We start from the raw sequence: 19363 nt of genomic DNA on the forward strand, positions 1-19363 counted from the left end.
CAACAGCGAGCGTCTGCCACATGCCCCCCACCCCGCAGCCTGCGGAGTCCATGACGGGGTGTGAGGCCCCACGGGGACTGCTCTCTGAGGGGCAGCGGCCTTGCAGCACTGGGGGATGGCCCAGTGACGGAGAGCAGAGGGAAGAATCTGCAGCGTTCACACAGTGTGCTGCGGGTAACCTAAACTTCCCTCCTCCACAAGCACTCTCCCCTCCGAAAGGAGCCGGCGGGCGCAGGGTCTGAATGGGAAGGAAGAGCTGACGTGGGGACATACTGCCTCCAACCCCCACTGCAGGAGAGGAGACGCGGAGATGGCGGGTGTAGGTGTGTGGTGTGGAGTGGGGGAGCCCACGAACACTTGCCTCCCCCAGAGCCCTTGCTGGGTCTCGGCCAACATCCCCCTCCGAGTGGCTCCCTCGATCTGGATCCACACACAGGTCCTCAAGGCCCCCTGCACATGCCTCCTCTTTGAAGCCCTCTAGGCTTGCCCCTGCTGGGGGTTCTTTCTCCCTCTCTGGGGTCCTTTCATTGACACCACTAGACAAATAAAGGCCAGATAGCAGCATCCCCGCTTTGCCCCTAAGCCTGTAATGCAGGGCGATGTCCTGTGCCGCGGTCCCCTCCCACAGTGCTCGGAGCAAGGCTGTACAGAGGGCACGGCCTCAGGAGCACTTCCTCAGAACACGGAGGGGTATAAACAGGGAGTGACACTGAGAGGCGAATCCTCTGCCCCAGTGTGAAGGCTGTGCCCCAAGAGAGGCCGGGGGCAGGGGCCTCAGGAGACCTGGGCTCTGGCTGCTCCCTCTCCAGCCCCGCCCTCCCGGACCAGCCCAGCAGGGAGGCTGTGCCAGTGCCTGCTGCAGCTGGAGGGAAGAGGCTTCTGTCCCTGGAGGGCACAGGGCAGGGCTGGGGACTGGGGACTACTGGGGGACCCGCCCCCAGAAGTGCTGACCCTGACCCTGGCACCTCAGGGCGGCGGCTTCCACCCCGGCAGCCCCACATCTCTCCAGAGCTCACGAGGGGGGACCAGCTCACCCCTATGCCAGGGACTATCTCGGTTTTAAAACTGAAAGTCTTGAAAACCTCTTAACCCTGGACCAACCAGGCAGAGTAAGGGAGGCTGGTCACCAAAGCTCTTAGAATCTGATCCCCAAAAGTCCCCAGAGGTGTGGCTACAAAGACAAGGGACATTTGGTGCAGGGGAGGGGTGAAGTGTAGGCTTCCCTACTGCTCAGACGCCACGAGCGAGAGACCGGGCCCCAGCCTCAGCCCCCAGGACCGGGGCCGCGGGGGGGACACCCTCCCCGGGAGCTGCGTCTGCTCACCTTTCCTGCGGACGATGAACTCAAACTTGGCTGGCACCAGCGTGTCCAGGCTGATGTTGATGGCACTAAGACCCGCTTTCTGCAGCTGGGGCAGCAGCCGGGCGAGGTTGATGCCGTTGGTGGTGACCCCGATGGTCCTCAGCCCCTCGAGCTGGTGGAGCTGGGCTGCAGGGAGAGCAGAGCAGGAGGAGGCGTCAGCCCGTTGTTCTGGGTGAGGCCAGGAGGGGCCGAGTCCAAGCAAGGTGGATGGAAAAGGAGCTCTCTGCGGACCTCAACTAATCAAACTTAGTTTAATAAGAAACAGAATAATAAAAACAATGCTAAAAATATCCAAAAGATTAAACACCGAGTGTTCACTCTGCTAGAGGCTGTCCTGAGGGCTTTGCGCGCGAACTCATTGAAGCGTCATAGTAATAACGATCCCCACTTAATAGATAAGAAAAGGGAGGCTCAAAGAGATTAAGAAAATCACTTCAAGTCACACAGCTAGTGAGAGGAAGGAAAGGCTGAGGATCAAAGCCATGTGTATTTGGACTCCAGAACTGTGCTCTTAAGAATTAAGTACAGGGCCTGGTACTCTGGTTCAGATTATGCACTAAAGTGACTCCTCCATTCCACCAAAAATCTCTAGAAATAATGGAAGGGTTAAAACAATAAAAACCACATAAAAGCATTGGAAGGCAAGAAAGAATGTCTTCACAGGCCCAGAAAGGTGGAAAAAATACTGAAAGACAGAAAGCAGAGGGGGTTGAATGGGTTGAGGAGCACACAGCCCAAGGCACACATGGAGAGGGTTCCGTACAGCAGTGGTCCCCAACCCCCGGGCCACGGACCGGCACTGGTCCATGAGCCATTTGGTACCTGTCCGCAGAGAAAGAATAAATAACTTACATTATTTCTGTTTTATTTATGTTTAAGTCTGAACGATGTTTTATTTTTAAAAAATGACCAGATTCCCTCTGTTACATCCGTCTAAGACTCACTCTTAAGGCTTGTCTCGGTCACGTGATACATTTATCTGTCCCACCCTAAAGGCCGGTCTGTGAAAATATTTTCTGACATTAAACTGGTCTGTGGCCCAAAAAAGGTTGGGGACCACTGCCGTACAGAGAGGGAGGGTGCCTGGCACGCACCTCGCTTAGCAGTCACACAGCCGGGGAGCAGAGGGGGGCTGGGTTGTGTCCAGGAGGTTGCCTCTCTGGGGAATTACATTTGGAGGAGTTGGGCAAGTCGGCCTCCCTCTCGGCCCTAGGAGCAGAGAGAAGACAGAGCCCTGAAGGCTAGAGCACTAAATCTATCCCCAGGGGGTGGGGGAAGCCCTGAGTAGCTGCAGATAGGGGATCCCCGAAGCCCAGAAGCCTCCCAGGACCTCATGCCCCTATCCACAACCTCAGGGCCAACCGCATGAACAGTGTAAACAGTCAGAACAACGAAGGCCTGAGATGAACACAGCCAAGAGTCAGAAAACATTTAAAGACAATGCTTAGAACAGCGGTTCCCAACCTGTGGGTCCTGACCCGGCTGGCCAAACGACCAAAACACAGGGGTCGCCTAAAGCCATCGGAAAATACATATTTATTATACAATACATTTTTACAATACATTTTTAAATAAAATATGTATTTCCGATGGCTTTAGGCAACCCCTGTGTTTTGGTCGTTTGACCCCCTCCGGGGTCGCGACCCACAGGTTGAGAACCGCTGGCTTAGAAGGAAAGAGAAATTCCACAAGTAGAAAAATGGAAAAGGAAGCAGTGAAAGAGAGAACGGATGACTCTTTTAAAATTCCGAGTTAGATCAACATTGATGCAAAAATCCTCAACAAGTATTAGCAAACCAAATCCAACAATACGTTGAGAGGGTCATACACTATGACCACGTGGGGCTTATTCCAGGGATGCAGAGATGGCCTCACCTCCGCAAGCCCTGCTGTGTGATACACCACCATGAACAGAGTGGAGGATGGAAAACATACAGTCATCTCAACAGAGGCAGAAAGAGCATTTGACAAAATCCACCACACGTTCATGATGAAAGTTCTCAACAAAGGGGCAGAAGAGGAATGGCGCTCAGCAGAATACAGGCCATAGATGAGAGCCCACAGCTAACGTCACACTCGGTGGTGAAAGCTCAAAGCTTCTTCTCTGAGACTGGGAACAAGACAAAGGGGCCCACGCTTGCCACTTTTATTCAACCCAGCATTAGAAGCCCTAGGCAGAGCAATGGGTAAAAAAATATATAAGGTCTACCGGAAAGTTCTGTCCGTTTTTGGAATAAAACAAAATACAAATTTTTCTTACCGTCAATAAACTTTATTAAATAATATAATTACCATTATTATTAATGATTTCTTGCCAGCGTGAGGGCAATTTGTATATCCCATTTTTGAAAAATGTTTTATCTTTTGATGTGAAAAATTGGACCAGTACTTGTTTGATATCTTCTTCATTTTTGAATTTTTTGCCCTTCAAAAAATTTTGTAAGGACAAAAACAAATGATAATTGGAGGGTGCTAAGTCCGGAGAATATGGTGGATGTGACAGACATGCTTCTGTAGCATTTCTCCCTTGCTGAAATTCGTAAAAATTACAGTGGCGTAAATGAACTTTATCAGTAGCCATGGTACACTATTGCTTCACACATAAGACTAACGTGAATTAACTTTGTTTTAGTTAATTTGCTACGTCAGTATGTATACATTAAGTGATAAAAATAGAGAGGCACACATGCGCCAAATAAACATGTGCTTATGTGTCAAAACTTGTGATAGAAATGGACAGAACTATATGTGTGTGTGTGTGTGTGTGTATACATATGTGTGTATATATATACATATATATATGAAGAAAAAAGTAAAACTGTCACTATTGGCAGATGACATAATATAAAATATAGTAAGTTCTAAAGACTCCGGCTACACACTGTTAGAATTAACAAATTCAGCAAAATTGCAGGATACAAAGTCAATATACAAAAGTCTGTTGCAGATACACAAATAATGACAAGAAATTAAAAAAAAAAATCAATCCCACTTACAATTGCATTAAAAAAAAACTCACAAAAAACCCCACCTAGCAATCAGTTGAACCAAGCAGGTGGAAGACCCATGCACTGAAAACTATGGGAACCAGTGAAAGAAACTGAAGAGGACACAAGCAAGAGGGAGACACTCTGTGCTCATGGACTGAAAGAATTAATATAAAATATTTTGAAAATGTCCATACTACATAAAGCAACTGACAGATTCAATGCAATCCCTATCAAAACCCAATGGTATTTTTTACCATGCCATTATTTGCAATACAAATACTTCTAAAATTTGTATGAAACAACCAGAAACAGAAGAAACAATTCTAAAATTGGTAAAGACCCCACATAACCAAAGCAATCTTGAAGAAGAACAAAGCTAGAGACATCATGCTTCCTGACTTCAAATTATGTTACAAAGCTATAGTAATCAAAAGAGTATGGTGGCCCTGGCTGGTTGGCTCAGCGGTAGAGCGTCGGCCTGGCGTGCGGGGGACCCGGGTTTGATTCCCGGCCAGGGCACATAGGAGAAGCGCCCATTTGCTTCTCCACCCCCCCTCCTTCCTCTCTGTCTCTCTCTTCCCCTCCCGCAGCCAAGGCTCCATTGGAGCAAAGATGGCCCGGGCGCTGGGGATGGCTCCTTGGCCTCTGCCCCAGGCGCTAGAGTGGCTCTGGTTGCAACAGAGCAACGCCCCGGAGGGGCAGAGCATCGCCCCCTGGTGGGCAGAGCGTCGCCCCTGGTGGGCGTGCCGGGTGGATCCCGGTCGGGCGCATGCGGGGGAGTCTGTCTGACTGTCTCTCCCTGTTTCCAGCTTTAAAAAAAAAAAAAAGAGAGTATGGTAATGACATAAAAACAGACAAAATATAGGTCCTGGCTGGTTGTCTGAGTGGTAGAGCATTGGCCTGGTGTGTGGCTGTCCTGGGTTTGATTACCGGTCAGGGAACACGGGAGGAATGCCTATTTGCTTCTCCACCCCTCCTCCTCTCGCTTCTCTTCTCTCTCTTCCCCTCCCGCAGCCAGTGGCTCAATTGGTTTGAATGTCAGCCCTGGGTGCTGAGGATAGCTCCATTGGAGCACGTCAGCCTCGGGCACTAAAAAGAGCTTGGTTCATTTGAGCATGGGCCCAGAACAAGGGTTGGCAGGTGGACCTGGTTGGGGCACATGCAGGAGTCTGTCTCTCTATCTCCTCTCAGTTAAAAAAAAAAGCCTTACTCCGGGGCTCTGCCTACATGGGAAATCAGTAGTAGCTGTTGGTCCCCTTCAGAGGGATTCTGGGGAAACACAGAATGCAAAGAAAAGCTTGAGAAACTCATAGGACGACGCCTGGGTCTTTTGAACTGGTCCGGGGGAGTGGGTTTGTCGCCTGGGGTCGAGGGGCCTGGCCGAGAATGTAAGCCTTAAAGGTAAGCAAGGCAGCTCGCTCCCTTCCTGCCCTCACCCGCTGATGCCTCAGAACAATGATTTCTTGTCCCTTACTAAAGAGGTGGGCCCCAGAGAACTAGCTCAGGAACCCGCTGGTGGTGAACGTGGGAAAGCCCTCTGCCGGAGCCTGCAGTGCACAGCGTGTGCGCTCTCACACGGTACGGCTGGTCGCTTAGTGGGGAGACAAACCTGAGCGAATAACTGTGATATTCCAGGACCCTGCGCTCCCTACACCTATCAGAGACTAAAAGCTGGCTCTAATGCCTTTTTTTTTTCTCCATATGTTGGTATTCATCTGTTTTATTATATATTTTAAAAATAATAATAATACCCTCCCTCTAACAAGTTTAGCTTGCAAACACAAATGGTAGGTGCTCAGAGAAAAATAATTATCTCTAAATCTTCTCACTTGCAAAGGTTCAGGTGCAATGCAGAAAAGTCTCCCTTCATTGGTATGCATGAAAATGCACCTCAACACCCTCAATCAAATCAAAGTTGAATCATATCAAGTGGCTGTATGAGGTCCATTCAGTCCCTTTCGGGAGATAGGAGTGATCATTCTGAGACATTTCAGAGACAGTTTCAGCATTTGTGGCATTGCAAATGTCCTCAGTACAGGCACACACATTTCTACTTTGTCAGCCAAGACATACAAGGCAGTTTTGATGACTACAAGGTTAAATTCCTCCTCTAGGAGGGTCACTTTGCAGTGTTTAAAAGTTCTAGAGATCTCAACGGTGTCCTGTATCCTTAGAAAACAGGGCCTTGCAGAACTGGGCAGTTAATTGGCAACAAGCTTAAAAAGTTTCTTTCCATCAAATTCACAGTTTTCCTTCATCTTGATGGAGGCCATGACAATTTGACCCTCCTGACCACTCTTGATGTGGCTTCTTCTCTAAATCCTTGGTTATAAGACCTCTTCAGCTAGCCTTCAGCTGGGTATTCAGGTTGACTATTCTATAATTTAGTTGTAATTCCAGTTTGGTCCTGCAAGTGGTGTGTGTAGCTTCCACCTAGTCTACCGCCATCTGGATCTTTAACTCTTTTTCCATTAAGCAATGCCATCTGCTTCTCTTCCCACTCTTCCTTCTCTCTCTCTTCCCCTCCTGCAGCCAGTGGCTCAGCTGGTCCGAGTCATGACTCAGGTGCTAGAAATAGCTTGGTACTTGAACAGTGGCCCCAGATGGGGTTACCACATGGATCTTGGTTGGGCGCATGTGGGAGTCTGCCTATCTCGCTTATTCTCACAAAAAACAAAAAACAAAACAAAACAATACAAACAAACAAAAAAAACTACTACTCTATTACTTTGAAACATTATAAAAACTACCTGGCTTGTCAGATTTAATTAAATTTACTAGGAAAATTAGATTCACTATTAGAACCACATTGAAAAACTATTAGAGGAAATAATAAGGATGAAAAAAAATTCAGAAGGCGCTGTAACAATTATGGGTAATCAAATACTTTGGTAAAGTTTGTTGTTATCCTAAAAGACAGAGACTGTGCTTATGAGAGACACGGGGGAAGACTATCCATAATAACCCACAAGAAAATTCTAGAAGATATCAACAACAAGTAGGGGGTGGAGGGCTGGTAAAATCAAGAGTGAGTATTTTAAGGCTCTTGTCTTGTTAGAGAGAAGAAGGAATCGTTTACTTGAAAGCCAAAACTTGGTGGGTGGGTAGGTGCTGGAACACATATAAAAAGTGTGACAGATAAAAGATTGTAGAAACAAGTCCAAATATCTCAATAATCACGATAAAGGGAACTAGAATAACTGGGGGGTCACCAATGAAAAGTCAGAGATTATAAAATTTGATTTAAAAAAACCAAATTAACAGCTATGTGCTGTTGTGAGAAACATACCTCAAGGATAAGAACACTGAAAAAGTTCATAAAGATTCAAATCTGACCACAGCTGAGATCAGGCTAAAAGAGCTGTAGTGAAATGATACTCACAGACCTTAGGGCCCAAGTGTCATTATGGAGAGAAACCCACCCCATGGTGGCAAAGACCCGATTCACGAGGAAAACAACAATTCTAATCACATATAAATCTAATAAACTCACCTCGGCAACATATAAAATAAAAAGCAATAGGTCCTCTTGGAGAAATGAACAAACCCACCCACTTGTGTATTATTGGACAGCCATGCAGATAGAAAGCTGGCCAAGACAGAGATGACCAGAGGTTTGAACAACGAAACTTACCAGCTGGGTCCAGTGAACAAACAGAACATCTCCAACTGATAGTGAAAGATTAACCAAACTCAAGCACATGTAGAACATTTACAAAAACTGCCATATATCTACTAAATCGTAAAGTAAGTCTCAATAATTATCATATAATTCTCTGACTACCATATACTTGTTATAATTTAATAATACAAATATAAGTGAAAAGTCCTCATATACATATTTGGAAATTAAAGACACTACTTCTGAATAGTTCATGAATGTAAGAACAAATTAGAATAAAATTAACAAGTATTTATCATTAAATGCTATAAAAGCAATAGGCTCTGCCAGGATGGAAGAAAATAAAGTAGAATACAAATATACCACAAGAGGTTCAACAAACCCCTATCCTTGAAACAGTCCTTTCAATCAAATCTCTTTGTTTTGACCATCTGGGATGAGCTGTTTTATGCTAGGATTCTGACAGATACAGTGTCATTCTTTAAATTACATTTTCTCATTTTCTTGTTCTTGATCTATTCTCTTAACTCTGCTATCAATGCTATAATCTGCCTTTTTAGATTTTTTGGAGTTTTTTATCCTAGCAACCAAATCATTTGCAACTAAAAATGATTTTATTTTTCTTATCTCTATGCCTTCAATTTCCTTTATTTGTCCTCTTGTAATATCTAGGATCTTAAACACAATGTTGAATAGTGGTGGTAATAGGAGACAGCTTCTAATGTTAGGATGAATAAAGTAAAACAGGCCATGCATGGACCAATGAGGAGACCATCGTTGAACTAAGGATTATGATTTAATTTAATTCTATGCGATTAGAGTCCATCAAAAATGAAACAAAACAAAAAATAGTCACCCCTTTTCAAAAACCTTCAATTTCCTCAATTTGGACCTCTTCTGGGCTTTCAGCTGTGAGATCTAGTGCTCCCTGTATCTTCATTCTTCAACAGAACGCAGGAGAGGGAGGGAAGGAAAAATACAAGAGGAAAAGACTGCAGGACCCAGTGATCCTTAAAGTAAAAGCAGCTCTCCTCCCACAGCAAGTGACAAGTCAAGTGGTTGTTGAAGGCAGATCTCAAACAAGCCCTCTGCAAACTCCTCCCAAACTATCACAGCTTTTATTTATTTATTTTTTTTGTATTTTTCCAAAGCTGGAAATGGGGAGGCAGTCAGACAGACTCTCACATGCGCCCGACCGGGATCCACCCGGCATGCCCACCAGGGGGCGATGCTCTGCCCATTTGGGGTGTCGCTCTGTTGCAACCAGAGCCATTCTAGCGCCTGAGGCAGAGGCCACAAAGCCATCCTCAGCGCCCGGGCCATCTTTGCTCCAATGGAGCCTTGGCTGTGGGAGGGGAAGAGAGAGACAGAGAGGAAGGAGAGGGGGAAGGGTGGAGAAGCAGATGGGTGCTTCTCCTGTGTGCCCTGGCCGGGAATCGAACCCGGGACTCCTGCACACCAGGCCGACGCTCTACCATTGAGCCAACCGGCCAGGGCCCACAGCTCTTGTGCATTCATTTCCTTCACTGTCCAACAAAGCAGCGTGAGCCCTGTGTAACTATTAAATTAATTAAAATGTAATAAAGTTACAAATTCAGTTCCTCAGTCATACCAGCCACATGTCAAGAGCTCAGGCTTATGTGTCAGCTACCTTATCAGACAACACAGACCCAGAACGTTTCTACCGCCTGGGAGAGTTCTGCTGGCCGGCGCTGCTTTAAACCCATCTCAGCTGAAAAGAGGGGGCAGAGGGACTAGTTCACACACACCGCAGCCGGGCTGGAGGGCTGGAGGGGTGCCGGAGCGTCCAGGGCTTGGCAGGGAGGGTCTCAGATGACAGCAGACAGGCCGAGCCAGGAGGGCTAAGCCGGCTGGCTGGGGAGCTCTGTGGCACCCCGAGGCTGACAGGCTGCGGGCAGGGGCCCCAGGTGATCGGGACAGCAGGCTCAGAGAGACCTGCAGGGCCTTCACTCTGTCCCCAGGGTGGGGTCTCTGGAAACCTCAACCCGGGAGGGTGGGGACAGTTGTTAGTCTCCCAGCTGACCGCTGTTTGCTCCCCTCACCTGCCCTGCCCTTCCGGGAGGTTTTGCTCTGAAGAACTACCTGGGGAAGGTCAAAGGATTCCGCTGAGAGGCGCCCGAGTGTGAGCAAGCACAGCACCTCCAGGAGGGGGATGCGGGCCGCGGGAATGCGGGACAGGACAGCCGCCATTCATCATGAAGCAGTGGGGGGGGGGGGGGCTGCAGTCTTCCCTCAGCAACCCACCCCTGCAGCCGGGCCCTGCCTAACTAGCATCTATGCGCTGACTGAGCCTTGTCCCCCATGCTAGCAGCCAGAAAGCCGGTGAAGTGCAGAATGCACAGATGGGGAAACCGAGGCCCAGGGTTGGGGGGGGGGAGCTGGCACACCAGAAAGCCGGTGAAGTGCAGAGTGCACAGATGGGGAAACCGAGGCCCAGGGTTGGGGGGGGGGGGAGCTGGCACACCAGAAAGCCGGTGAAGTGCAGAGTGCACAGATGGGGAAACTGAGGCCCGGGGTGGGGGTGGGGGATCTGGCACAAGCTCACACGGCCAGGCAGTGCAGTGCAGCGCAGGAACAGAGCTGCCGGCCTTCTTCCCTCTGCCATGCCAGTCGGCAGCTTCCCTGGAGCGCTCTGTGTCCTCGTCTACTCAGTCACGCCTCTCGGTCCAGCAGGGATCCCACCCCCTCCGGTCCCCGACAGGCCCTGACACAGAACATGGGGACTGAGGGAGGAAGTTGTGCCAGAGGGCACACAAAGTGGCCTGATCCAGGGAGGGGCTGGGCCTGGCAGTCTTTTCCAACAACCAGCCTCTCTGTGACGCTCTGAGGGGCCCCTGAACCAGGGGGCAGCTCCCGGGGCAGCTTGTCCGGCCCAGAAATAACGGCAGGGTCCCAGGCCTAGTGAGTAACGAGGGGTGGAGAAAGCCGGCCGTGGGGAAGCAGGACGGACGGCGAGGGCTGTCAGGGGCTCCAGGGCCCCTCCTGGGGCTTCCCCAGCCCCCGGCTCCTCGTCAGAGGGCAGGCTCCAGGCTGCGTCTGCACGGGGCACAGCACCAGAAACACAGAACTATTCCAGAGAACGTTTATGAAGCAGCATAGGAGGCAGAGCTGAGGGCTGGCGGTGAGTGGGTGGGCGGCCAACAGTCAAGAACACAGACCCTCTTTTCCTCTAATTTCATAATCTACAATCACATGGGCAAAGGTCTCTCCTGGCCCTGGGGCCAGAGCAGGGCAGGGCACCTGCCACACGCTGAGCCTCTGCTTCTCCCTGCCTCCCCAGCTCACACGCGGAACCTCTGCTTCTCCCTGCCTCCCCAGCTCAGCCCTGCAAGGTGCAGACACTCTCCATCCCGAGGCTTAGACTGGACTTTAAAGTCGCCCAAATGCAGGCTGTCGGCAAGAGGCACAGCTAAGACGCACGTGTGGGCCTGTCACGTGTCGGCCTGTCATGTGTCAGAGGTTGTACCGTGAACCACTCTCCTTCATCCACCGTCTCCGTGAGCAGGACCGTGCGTCGGGCACGTTGCCAAGCGCTGGGAACTCGCTGGGGACCCTGCCGCGGCTTGCTGAGCGCGCTCTCGAGCTCGCCAATGGAGGAGACAGATAACACAAAGACAGAAATACAACCACAGAACGGAACAGCGAAATGAGACAAGTGCTACGAAGAAAAGGAAGGTAGGGTAAGGGGATAGAGTAGGAGCCACTACGCTTTTTCTGCAGAAGTCCAGACAGTAAGTATTTTTGGCTTTGGCGGCCACCACATGGCCTCTGTTGCAACTACTCAACTCTGCAAAAGCACCCATGGGAAGCAGGCGTGTGAGAGGTGTGGCTATGTCCCAAGGAACCTCTAGTAATGGACTGTGAATGCAGGACTTCATATAATTCTCACGAGTCACAAAATGTGATTCTTTTTATTTTTCTTTTCAATCTACAGAAACATAAGAACCATTCTTCGCTTGCAGGCCACATAGAAACAAGTGGTGGCCCAGATTAAGCCTGTGGGCTGTCACTTGATAACTCCCAGGACGGAGCGGCTAGGTGTCTATGTGGAGATGCACTTAACTTTTTTATTTTTAAATTATGTTTCATGTTATAATTTGCATCTATATAAGGTATGTACTTTAGAGTGGTCAGGGAGGCCTCCCCCAGGTGACATTAGAGCAGAGACCTGAATGAGGCAGGCAGGGAGCCCTGTGCTCCCAGAGAGGCAACAGCAAGTGCAAAGGCCCGGCACTGGAGGGAGGAAGAGAGCGGGGGAGGGGTGGGAGGGGAGGGAGGTCACGTGGGCCTCCGGGCCCTGGTGAGGACTTGACTCTCAATGTGCCGGCAAGCCTCTGGGCTCCGGCACTTACTAGCTTTGTGACCCTGGGCAAGTTATTGAACTTCTCTGCACTTCATTTCTTAACAACGTGGACTAATAAGGTACCCGTCTCAGGGGGTGGTAGGACCGAATGAGCACAAGGCTCTACGTGAATGTTAGCTGCTGACACTAATATCAATACTGGAGTCAGCAAAGACGAGGTGGGAGCTGGGAGAGGTGGCGGCAGCCCCGTCAGGGTCACACAACGTCCCCCACGTCGGGCCCCATCAGACTCACCCACGCCGTCCCCCACGTCGGGAACTATCAGACTCACCCACGACGTCCCCCACGTCGGGCCCCGTCAGACTCCCCCACGACGTCCCCCACGTCGGGCCCCGTCGGACTCACCCACGATGTCCCCCACGTCCGCCCCGTCAGACTCACCCACCACGTCCCCCACGTCAAGCCCCGTCGGACTCACCCACCACGTCCCCCACGTCGGGCCCTGTCGGACTCACCCACGCCATCCCCCACATCCCCCACGTCAGACTCACCCACCACGTCCCCCACGTCGGGCCCCGTCGGACTCACCCACCACGTCCCCCACGTCGGGCCCTGTTGGACTCACCCACGCCGTCCCCCACGTCCCCCACGTCAGACTCACCCACCACGTCCCCCACGTCGGGCCCCGTCGGACTCACCCACCACGTCCCCCACGTCGGGCCCTGTCGGACTCACCCACGCCGTCCCCCACGTCCCCCACGTCAGACTCACCCACCACGTCCGCCACGTCGGGCCCTGTCAGACTCACCCACGACATCCCCCACGTCGGGTCCCGTAGGACTCACCCACCACGTCCCCCACATCGGGCGCTGTCAGACTCACCCACAATGTCCACCACGTCCGCCCCGTCAGACTCACCCACGACGTCCCCCACGTTGGGCCCCGTCAGACTCACCCACGACATCCGCCACGTCCGCCCCGTCAGACTCACCCATGACGTCCCCCACGTTGGGCCCCGTCAGACTCACCCACCACGTCCCCCACGTTGGGCCCCGTCAGACTCACCCACGACGTCCGCCACGTCGGGCCCCGTCAGACTCACCCACGACGTCCCCCATGTTGGGCCCCGTCAGACTCACCCACAATGTCCACCACGTCGGGCCGGATGAGCGGCTCCCCACCCGTCAGCCGGATCTTGTCCACGCCTTCCTTCACGAAGAGCCGGGCCAGGGTCAGGATCTCCTGTGTGGTCAGCAGGTCGGCCTTGGGGGTCAGCGGGACACCCTCCTCGGGCATGCAGTACTGACCTGCAGGGAAGGGACAGGGAGGGAACAGCAGCAGTCAGGCCCGTGACGTGTCTGGTCCCAAAGCCCCCAGCAGGCTGGGACTTTCTCCTGAACCCGCCCAGACTGTGGGGGGAGGCCTCGGCAGGTCTGAGGGAGTGCCAGCCCGATTCTCTCTGGGCCCCCCCACCCTCCCCACAGTGGGCCGCTGAGGGTATGGGTCAAAGGTCAGGGGGCAGAGAGCAGAGCCTGGCCCAGGGAAGGGGGACACCAGGACCCCAGTGCTGGCACGGCCACCTGGAGGGTGGCATTGTTCAGCCTTCCGTTCCTCCTGGCTTTGTCAGTCGCCCGGCCTGTGTGTGTCGGGTGAAAGGCTGGGAAGCTGTCCTCAACCTGGGAAAGCCACTGCTCCCTGTAGCTGCCAGTGTTCCCAGGAATGCCCATGCCTCAGGTTACCTGCATTGCCGCTTGGCAGGCTGGAAGGCCTGGGCACCCCATGTTCAGGGCCGGGGAGCGGAGGGGTACACTAGGGGAACCCTGGTGGGCGATGGGGCACCCCCATCAGCTCTGGGGTACAGTGTTGTCAAGGAAGGTCAACATCTGTTAGAAGGTCATTTAGCCAAATTAGTGAAGGCTCGGGAATTGGTCATTTGAGACTGAATAGAATACAGGTAAGAATATCAAAGTCTCAATACCTCATGGAGTAAGTATGGTTTGGTTAAACATTTACTATAGACACACATATTTATTGGGCCATGAAGTAAACACATTTCTTATTGTGAGTTTTAGAGGAAGGAGGGAAGGAGGGAGGGAGAGAGGGAGAGGAGGGGGGGAGGAGAGGGAAAGGGAGAGGAGGGGAGGGGAAGGGAAAGGAAGGGCGGGGGAGGGGAAGGAAAGGAAGGGGAGGGGAAGGGAAGGTAGGGAAAAGGAAAAGGAAGGAGGGAGGGTGGGGCCAAAAACTTTGGAAGGCACACAGCAGTGGACATGCCCCAGGGCATTATGAAACAAGGACTCTGTGTATCATGTTGGCCCAGACAACTTCCGTCATGAGACTGAGATGTCCCCCAGCTGGCAGTGCTGGCCATGGCCACTGCTGCAGACCATACGTGTTTGTAATGCCTGGCATGGCCACCCCGGAGCACCCTGAACTTTAGGCACTGCAAGGAGACAGGCTGGGGGAAAGAACTCTGAAGAGTGAGAGAGAAGGACTCCAGGCGTGGGGAGATGTCAGCAGAGGAACAGGAGCCCGGACAGGGCCCAGGAAGGAGACTCACATCGGAGGTTGCACTTCTCGGTGAGCGAGATCCGCAGGTAGTTGTGACGGCGACCAAAGCCGTCGGTGAGGAAGGCCGAGAAGGGGGCTGAATGCTCCCTCAGGAACCGCCTCCACCAGGACATTTCCTGCAGGGACAGGATGTGGAGGACACTGGAGGCGTGGGGCAAGAGAGACCCCTGGGGAAAGCCCCCTTCAAAGACATCACTTTCCACTGACCACCCCCTCTCTGACCCTGGGCAGCTGCACCTCGGGTCTTTCCGTTGACGTGGAGTCCGCAGTCCCGGGGGCACGGGGATTCCCTCACCCACAGACTGGCCTGAAGGCAGAGTGGGACCTTAACAGGGCATGCCCACCCCCTCCCTCAAAGGAATCCTGTCCAGGAACGAACGACTCCAGTGTCTCTTGGACAGGTCACTTGGCAGCCAGGCCAGCTGGCAAGCGGGTCCAGGAAAGAGGAAGGAGGGAGCAGGAAACTGAGTGGACGCAGGCACCATAGCTGCTCTGCCTGGGACTTGGGTTAGCCACCTCTCCGACCACGGCCTCCCATGCCTTCCCCTTCCAACGACACAGAGCGAGCTCAGAGCAATCACTAATGCTGGGCTCCCCCTTCGCCACCTCCCTGTAGACTGGGCTCCCTCCCCAGGGCATCCCCATTGCCCAGCAGGAGCCAACAGGCCGAGCACCGGGAGCAGCTGGGAAGAGTATGCCCAAGGAGTGGCTCCCTCCCGCAGAAGGCCTTTGGGCAAGGACAGTACAACCCCGGAGACCTGCAGAAGCCCCGGGGACCCCGCCCCCAGGAAGGCAGAATGGAGGGCCGGAACGACCACGCAGAGACCACCCCAGTCTCTGTCTTCCATCCATGGCCAGAGGAAGCATTATGCACCCACTGTCTGAGGCCAAAGGGGGGGTGTTGCCGGAGGTTCCCCACAAGGCCCCAACGCCTGCTGGGGAGAGAAAGCGGATGTCCAACCTCAGCTTTTCCAAAGTCTGGTCTAGTCAGACCTCCCACCTTGAGAGCAAAACCCCGGGTCAAGACAGATGCCAATGAGATAGTTGCTCTAAGAAGGAACATTTGCAAAGCATCTTAAAATCTCCCCAATGTTCTGTACAATTTCCACACCTACCCCATAAAGGTTTTTTTTATAACTAAGGCTTGGATGGGGTCCAAGAACACCCTCATCAGAACTAGGAGTCAGCCAACCCATGGTGGCTGTAAAGCCAGTAGCGTGGCCACCATCACAGCCACCTGGCCTGTGCAGGTTTGCATTTGATTCGGACAGACGGTAATGAAACAACGGAGCCAAGAACTGGTGGGCCATTACCTTTAATCTTAGCTCACACTCAGCGGGCAAGAAAATACACACAGTGGGAAAACACTTCCCTTTCCATTCAGGGCTCCCAAGGCCACTGACTTATCTGAGTTTCCTAGAATCAAAGGCCCCACCAGCCTTATTCACCTCTGTTCCCCATCTCCTTCTCTCTGCACAAACTCTTTACTAACTGGCTTCTCCTTCAGCACTCCGCCATCCTGGCTGCCTCTCCTCTGCAATGCTGATGGCAGGAACCTCGTGAGAGAGAGCACTCTGTCTGCTTCATTTTATAGTGTAGAAACTGAATGTCTTTAAGCCAATATACAAATAAGAAAGTCTCAGATACAAAGCCACTTATCTGAGGCATAAATGGGATTCCTCATAAGAGTGCACCACCCCACATCAAGCAACAGTCAAGGGTTTGGGGAAAAGCTTAGTTTTGAGAAGATCGTGGTATTAGAAGGATGTTGAAAAGATCTTAGAATTAAGAGGGTGGGAAAGTCTTAGTCTTAAAACTAAGCCTTAGGCTATAAGGACCTTGCCAGTTTATAGCCTGTCTCCCACACCCAATGCAAACTATAAACGAGCAAACATATATATCATATTTACAAACTTATTTGACTAACAGTGGCGTAGTGGATAAAGTGTTGACCAGGGACACTGAGGTCCTAGGTTCGAAACCTGGGGTTGCCGGATTGAGCGTGGGCTCATCAGTTTGTGTGCAGAGTCGCCAGCTTGAGTGTGGGATCATTGACATGACCCCATGGTCACTGGCTTGAGCCCAAGGTCGCTGGCTTGAGCAAGAAGTCACTGGCTTGGGTGGAGCCCACGAGGTCAAGGCACATAGAGAAGCAATCAATAAACGACTGAAATGCTGCGACTAGGAGTTGGTGCTTCTCATCTCTCTCCCTCCGGTCTATCTCTCCCTGTCTCTCTCTCTGTCTACATAAAAGAAGAACTAAGAGCCAAGTTCAGGTCTTCTGATTCCAAGTCCTAAGTTCCTTCCTCTAACTGCACCCGGTGTGTCTGAGAAGACCCACGGGACAGACCGAATACCAGGCCAGAAGTCATTTCTTCAGAATCTTTAAAACAAAGAAATCATGACGTTGGGAGTTGCCCATGAGGTCTATGGGCTCTGGACTGGGGGCAAGAATCCCTGGTTCCTGGGCCAAGCGTGACCTTACATTTGGGGAAAATGCCCTAATTCCTCAAGGCCTGCTTTCCCAGGTGTAAAATAAAGAGAATACTGGGCTCAGGAAGGGGAGGGGATGGGAGGAGCCACAAGGCTGGGAGGAGCCAGAAGGCTGGGAGGGGCACACCTAGGGATGATGCTATCCTGTCACCTAAGACAGCCTGAGGCCCTCCTAAGGCCCAGGGTCTCTGTGCACCTGCACCCCAGAGGGGGTAACATTCACTTCAGTGGCCTCCTCAGCCCTGGCTGTACGTTAGAACCATTTGGGGAGCTTAAGAAAAATATTCCTCAAAGAAGAAAAAAAAGAAAACAAGAAAAAGGATTTTGAAAAGAATTTTTAAAACATGATTTTAAGAAGGTTAAAAAAAAGAATAGAAATTCCTCTGGAGATCAAGTGAATCTGATCTCTGAGCGCTGGTGATGTCAACCTCCCAAGGTGATTGTAACGTGCAGCCGGCGTCCAGGGCCCCCCGCTTGCCTCGGGAGACAGAGGGGACATGAAGCGTGCGTGTGGGTGCTTCCGGCAAACTGACCTCACCCTGCCCACATGGAGACCAGCGTCCCGTGTCCCCTGAGAAACCTGCTCCTCGTGACAAGGAAGCAGAGTCACTTCTCTGAACTAGTCTGCTGTGAGCGTAACAGTACCTCCCTCTCTCCCTCCTCCCCTCCCTCCCTCCCCAGCCCGCTGCCTGGCCACTGGCAGCCTTAGGGGCTGGGGCAGGGGACACTCCAGAGCCAAAAGTCCCCTTGGCCACCAGAGTCCAGGAGGTCAGATACCTGGGAATCCAGATTTATGGCAGAGTTGCACCTGCTTCTCCATCAACAGTTATTTGCAATTCTTACTTGGTTAGTCACCCCAGGCCCCACTGCCTCACTAGCCAAGATGCCCCCCTGCCTGACTCTCATCTTAACAACCAGGGGAGGTGGCTGGATGAGGGAGGAGCCAAAATACACCCAGGAATTGGAAGCAAGGGAGAGGCCCAAGGAGTATGACTCAGCATAAATCAGGGAGCATGCAGTGTCATGGAGCAATCCAGAATGGAATAGGTCCTCTGTTCCGGCCAGGGGAGGAACGGGCTGGATTTCACTGGGGTGAGCTTATCTCTCATTCAGACTCTGTACTGCCAGGACCTGACCCAGCCTCCTATTCATTCTCTCTCTCTCTCTCTCTCCCACCCCCGCCTTAGATATTTAATAAGCCTCATCCTGGCCACTTTTCTCTTCCAACACTGCCTGTCCTACTTTTGTTCTTCCAGTTTTTTCCTTTCCCTTAAATCCCCTAGAGAAAAAAAATATCAGTACCAGTCAAAGGAGCCCAGGACGCAGAGGGATCTGCAACCAGGCAGGGTGGACGGCGAGGCCTCCCACCCAGGAAGGGCGGGACATATCGGAGGTAGAATGGCCTTAGCTGCTTGTGTCCCCAGGGCCCCAGCCAGCACCAGGCCGTTTCCCCTGTGTAGGAAGCCCTCTTGTATGACTCAGCATCCCCGTGTCTGTATAGTACGTTGGTAGCAAGTGGCAAACCATGTCAATGAACAAATGGGCAGGTGCCTCATCCGAAGAAAAAGGTGGTGTGTGCAAAAGCCCAGTTCCACTGGGGTCATCACTCACCTCCGGGCGGGACTCGACTGAAAATGGCTTAGCCCAGCCTCGGACAGTGGTTCTCAGCAGTGCTTGCACATCCAGGTCATCTGAAGAGCTTCTAAGTACTGATGATAGAGCCCCACCCAAGATTCTGGCTCAGCGGGGATGGGGGCCCCGCTCTGGGTTTTTGTTTGTTTGAATTGTTCAGCTTTCCACTCTGCAGTGGGGCTGAGAACCACCAGCTCAGCCAGGATAAGGTGCCCTTTTTTTTGAGCAGCAGGGAAAGGAGACAGGAACATTGAGCTGTTCCTGCATGTGCCCGGGCGCTTCGGGACGATGCTCCCATCTGGCCAGGGCTTCATTTTTTTATCGACTGATTGATTTTTAGAGAGACAGAGAAGACGGAAGATAGAGGGGCA

The 19363-nt window shown here is 51.9% G+C and overlaps 1 protein-coding gene across 5 annotated transcripts in view; it reads right to left on the reverse strand.

Annotated features, from left to right (window-relative positions):
• The window catches only part of MOCS1 (molybdenum cofactor synthesis 1), a 40579-nt gene that overhangs the window by 8614 nt on the left and 12602 nt on the right, over positions 1-19363 (reverse strand). For all 5 annotated transcript variants that reach the window (XM_066241612.1, XM_066241530.1, XM_066241672.1 and 2 more), the window contains 3 exons: positions 14857-14983; positions 13439-13606; positions 1325-1489 (listed from right to left, as the gene is read on the reverse strand). In XM_066241612.1, the coding sequence (XP_066097709.1) occupies positions 1325-1489; positions 13439-13606; positions 14857-14983 (460 nt within the window). The remainder of the gene's footprint in view (positions 1-1324; positions 1490-13438; positions 13607-14856; positions 14984-19363) is intronic.

The sequence above is a fragment of the Saccopteryx bilineata genome, chromosome 1 (genome assembly GCF_036850765.1).
Source record: "Saccopteryx bilineata isolate mSacBil1 chromosome 1, mSacBil1_pri_phased_curated, whole genome shotgun sequence".
Lineage (NCBI taxonomy): Eukaryota > Metazoa > Chordata > Mammalia > Chiroptera > Emballonuridae > Saccopteryx > Saccopteryx bilineata.